The 5,000-nt window shown below is 47.4% G+C and overlaps 1 protein-coding gene across 1 annotated transcript in view; it reads left to right on the plus strand.

Moving 5' to 3' along the window:
* ppp2r5a (protein phosphatase 2, regulatory subunit B', alpha isoform) overlaps positions 1-5,000 on the plus strand; it is a 49,337-nt gene that overhangs the window by 21,006 nt on the left and 23,331 nt on the right. The window contains exon 2 of the mRNA XM_030781374.1: positions 1,859-2,055. Within this exon, the coding sequence (XP_030637234.1) occupies positions 1,859-2,055 (197 nt within the window). The remainder of the gene's footprint in view (positions 1-1,858; positions 2,056-5,000) is intronic.

Here is a 5,000-nt window from a genome sequence, read left to right on the forward strand (position 1 = left end):
TCTCTCTAGTTCCTCTGTGTGACTGCTAAGAATAATGCGGGCTTCCATGGAGCAGACAGCTGGGTTGATGGCAGAGAGGTAGAAGTGAAATGGAAGCTATTCAGGGAATGTTGTGCTCTCTGACATGTCGTCCTGTCGGACGAGCTGTCGCAGGCATGCCTAACCTCACAGTTAGCTTACGCTGCGTTTCCACACAAACAACACTGTCAACCTCAGGCGGTTTGGTGACACAACTGCCATTAATCAGATCATCATATAGGTTCTCTCTCTCTCCCTCCCTCTCTCTCTGTCTCTCTCTCTCTCTCTCTCTCTCTCTCTCTCTCTCTCTCTCTCTCTCTCTCTGGCCATAAAACTCTGAACTGTCCTGTGTGACAGAACATCCCTGCAGCCACAGGGGAAATGTTGCCTCACTCTGGCTGTCACTCAACTCTTAGGTCTGTGCCTAAAGTATCAGTAACTTCTGCATTGGCTGATTTATGAGATTTCGCCTCTGTGTGTGTGTGTGTGTGTGCACCGCGCATGCACTCATACAGGGCTTGCCTGTCTGTGTGTGTGTGTGTGTATAACGTACAATAGATAAGTATAGATCGGTGGTTCTCATCTCCAGTCCTGGGGGGTCACTGTCCTGCGCGTCTTGATTTTAACTCCTCTGAGCTCAGGACTGACACGCCTGATTCCACTGATCAGTTAATCATCAAGCCCTTGACTAGCTCAGTTAACTGTGATGATGAAGAGTTAACACAAAGGCAGGCAGGCAGGACAGTGGCCCCCCAGGACTGGAGTTGAGAACCACGGGTCCATAGATGAAATGGAGTGATTGACATTTCCTGGACATCCATCCTCTCTGAGAGTTTGCTGTGTGTCAGTGTGGTTGTGCGTTTCCATAGATGGTGTACAGTATACTCTATAAATACCCCAGTCACTGTGTGTGGGAAGCGCTGAGCTCGAACAGGGAATGAGGCTAGGAGTCTATTTAACAGGGTTCCATCTTCAACAGGATGCTGGGTTGCCAGATTGTGTTGATCTTTAAGGGTTGCCATGTTGTAGTTTTGCAGATGTAGCAACTTTTAAGAGCGTTGTCTTCATCATATCACGGAGACTGTGGTGATGTTTGGAAAAGACCGTAAAAACCGGATGTCACACCCTCCAGTTCATAACCACATACAGAAAACGCCAGAGGTGCTTATGTTGGATAATGTAGATGTCAAATGTGGGAGGTAAGTTGGCTAGAATAATGGCTGGTGTCAGATGGACATTATGTGGACGTGTGAAGGGGAGAAGTTGTTGTGACTGTACAGTATCAGATCAGAGAATTCTCACAGATAGAAAACGTCATCTGGGGAGTTCACCAGGCTTGTTTTTCCAGCTGTCAGATGATTGGAGAATTGTCTTGACCTGTTTTTCTCAGGAGTTGTTGGGATGGTGATGGTAATTGAGCGTTGACGGAAATGACTGGGAAGCCGTGGGTTTTTTTTTTTAGTGGTTTGATATGACGCTGAAATTGATTTGACTGAAGTACGTGACTGCTCTGTTTCGTGTGAATGAAATCAACGGCCCGTGTCTGAATTTGATTTGACTGCCATGGTTTATAGTAGCAGCAGAAGTCATAGCACTCGCTCCCTCTGTTTTGCCTTCTGGTTTTGTTTGTTTGTTTGTTTGTTTATCTGCAGAGGACTCATGTGACGCCTGTGCTCTCTGAATGATGGACTCCTCAGATTCAAAGTGCCCGGCGTCCATAAACCGTAAAACAATGTGCCTTTCGCCTGTGTCGCTGATGCTGTTTTGAATGCTGGCTGCTGACTGACTTCGCTTTGATGTGTGTTTGTCTGTTTGTTTGTTTGTTTGTTTGCGGTGTCAGATGCGCCCTCCACCGAGCAGCCGGAGCTCTTCACGCAGAAGCTCCAGCAGTGCTGTACCGTCTTCGACTTCATGGACTCGGTCGCCGACCTGAAGAGCAAGGAGGTGAAGAGGGCGACGCTGAGTGAACTGGTGGATTACGTGTCCACTAACCGGGGCGTACTGGTGGAGCCAGCCTACCCAGAGATCATTAACATGGTCAGTGAACCTCAGCTCTGAGCTCTCACACCTCATTCATCTCCCACTCACTCGGGTTCCCTCCTCACCTCTTACAGTGTGTGAGATGTGTTCTGCCTGGTCCGCTGTCTGTCAATGTCACGACAGAACAAACTGTCCTTCAGTCTGTTTAAAAATAAAGCCATGAAGAAACACGGGTTAAAAAAAGAGTCGTATACGTGTGTGATTCCACAGAAATCGACAAACGGCCGAGATCTCACACACATGGCAGGTTGTTCTCTACTGACGCACAAGTCAAGTTTGCAAACAAGCTCTCCCTCTCTCTCCTTCTCTCCCCCCTCCTTCTTTCTCTCTCTCTCTCTCTCTCTCTCTCCCTCTCTCTCTCCCCTCCTCCCCCCCTCCCTCTCTCTCCCTCTCTCTCTCACTCCCTCTCTCTCCTTCTCTCTCTACCCCCCCTCTCTCTCTCCTTCTTTCTCTCTCTCCCCCTCTCCCTCTCCTTCTTTCTCTCTCTCCCTCTCTCTCTCCCTCTCTCTCCCTCCCTCTCTCTCTCTCTCTCACTCTCTCTCTCTCTCTCTCACAGTGTAACAGTCTGTCTGTTGTTATAGCGCTGTGTTGAGGAGGGTCTGTTATCTCTGTCTGTTGTTATAGCGCTGTGTTGAGGAGGGTCTGTTGTTATAGTGCTGTGTTGAGGAGGGTCTGTTATCTCTGTCTGTTGTTATAGCGCTGTGTTGAGGAGGGTCTGTTGTTATAGCGCTGTGTTGAGGAGGGTCTGTTATCTCTGTCTGTTGTTATAGCGCTGTGTTGAGGAGGGTCTGTTGTTATAGTGCTGTGTTGAGGAGGGTTTGTTATCTCTGTCTGTTGTTATAGCGCTGTGTTGAGGAGGGTCTGTTGTTATAGTGCTGTGTTGAGGAGAGTGTGTTATCTCTGTCTGTTGTTATAGCGCTGTGTTGAGGAGGGTCTGTTGTTATAGTGCTGTGTTGAGGAGGGTTTGTTATCTCTGTCTGTTGTTATAGCGCTGTGTTGAGGAGGGTCTGTTGTTATAGTGCTGTGTTGAGGAGAGTGTGTTATCTCTGTCTGTTGTTATAGCGCTGTGTTGAGGAGGCTCTGTTATCTCTGTCTGTTGTTATAGCGCTGTGTTGAGGAGAGTGTGTTATCTCTGTCTGTTGTTATAGCGCTGTGTTGAGGAGGGTCTGTTATCTCTGTCTGTTGTTATAGCGCTGTGTTGAGGAGGGTCTGTTGTTATAGCGCTGTGTTGAGGAGGGTCTGTTGTTATAGTGCTGTGTTGAGGAGGGTCTGTTATCTCTGTCTGTTGTTATAGCGCTGTGTTGAGGAGGGTCTGTTGTTATAGTGCTGTGTTGAGGAGGGTCTGTTATCCCTGCTCGGCTGATGTGTACATGCAGAGTGACTGATTGCAGGCAGAGCTGAGAGCAATAAGAGCAGTAAGAGAAATGCAGCACACTGTGGAACTGTACACTTCTATAGAGTCTATTTCTGTCCACCAGACAAATCCATTTTCAGTTTGGACCATCACAACGATCAGCGCTTATTTGCTCTGTGATTTTTGTTTACTGTTGCCATGGAGATTTCCCTAATTGCCCACTCCTCTGGCCAGAATGAAAAGCTCATGGATGCGGTTGCAGCCTAATTTTGCCATAGTAATGGGGGGGGGGGGGGTTTATTAGATGTTCGTTGTGCGTTTTTATTTATGGAACACTGAACGGGGAGATGAAAGAACAGTCTATTGAAACCCTTTACAAATAGCCAGTACCAAAGACCAGCTTTAATGTTTATATAACCACAGGCTTCGATCCGGTTGTCATCAGACCTTTGTCTCCTCGTCCTCCTGCGGACAGACCAGGCCGGGGACTCGTTTTCCTGGTTCTGTGGACCTCTGGTTCACCCCATACAGCTAAAGACCACCACTGTCATCCCTGAGAATGAGACCTGCTGAAGAGGAAAGACTCAATGAATTTGTTTTCTCAGCACAGTCGCTCACATCCTCAAAGCAACCTCTACATGTCATTGAAATATGCACGCCCTGTCTCACTCAGATAGAGCTGATAACACACACACACACACACACACATACACGCACACGCACACGCACACATACACGCACACGCGCACACACACACGCACACGCACACACACACGCACACACACACGCACACATAAATGCACACGCACACACACACACATATACACGCACACGCACACACACGGCAGGAGAGAGATGCATGGATTACCTTATCTCTATAATCATTTCAGCTCTTTGTCCTTGTTTGACCTTGGCGATGCATCAGACTTGGCTGAAACAGCTGGACCAGGGGCTTCACTCGGCCTTCAGTCTGTCTTCTCTGGACAGCAAACATCCTGTTTACATAGAGAAACTAGTCCGAATATTCACTATACGGGATTCATCTTGTTTACATAGAGAAACTAGTCAGAATATTCACTATACAGGATTCATCCTGTTTACATAGAGAAACTAGTCAGATTATTCACTATACGGGATTCATCCCTGTAACCGTTACCTTGGACAACAGCTAGTGGATCGTTACCCATGGCAACAGCCGGCTGATGGTTTCCATTGGAAACGATCAGTGCCCACTCTCTTTCCGAAAGAGACTTTTTTTTAATTAACCAAAGATATTTCTGTTTTCACTTCTGTGACGTAAGGTGCAATAACAGAATTGCTTGCCAAGCATGGAAAGTGTGTGTGTGACAGTTCTTGCGTATATGGTGTGTGTAATTACTTTTTTTTTTTTTAACTGGCTTGCCAAGAACTGGAGCTCTCTGGTTTCCCCATCCGTAGGAGAATGTATAGTTTTGCATTGTAAACGAACCACCATGATGGCTGTATGAGGAGTGTAGATCCTGAGGAACCACACTCTTAAAAAACGGATTCCGCTCTTCAGACCGGTGCTGTTTCTGACCCGCATGGATTCCGCTCTTCAGACCGGTGC

Source organism: Chanos chanos, chromosome 8, assembly GCF_902362185.1.
Source record: "Chanos chanos chromosome 8, fChaCha1.1, whole genome shotgun sequence".
Lineage (NCBI taxonomy): Eukaryota > Metazoa > Chordata > Actinopteri > Gonorynchiformes > Chanidae > Chanos > Chanos chanos.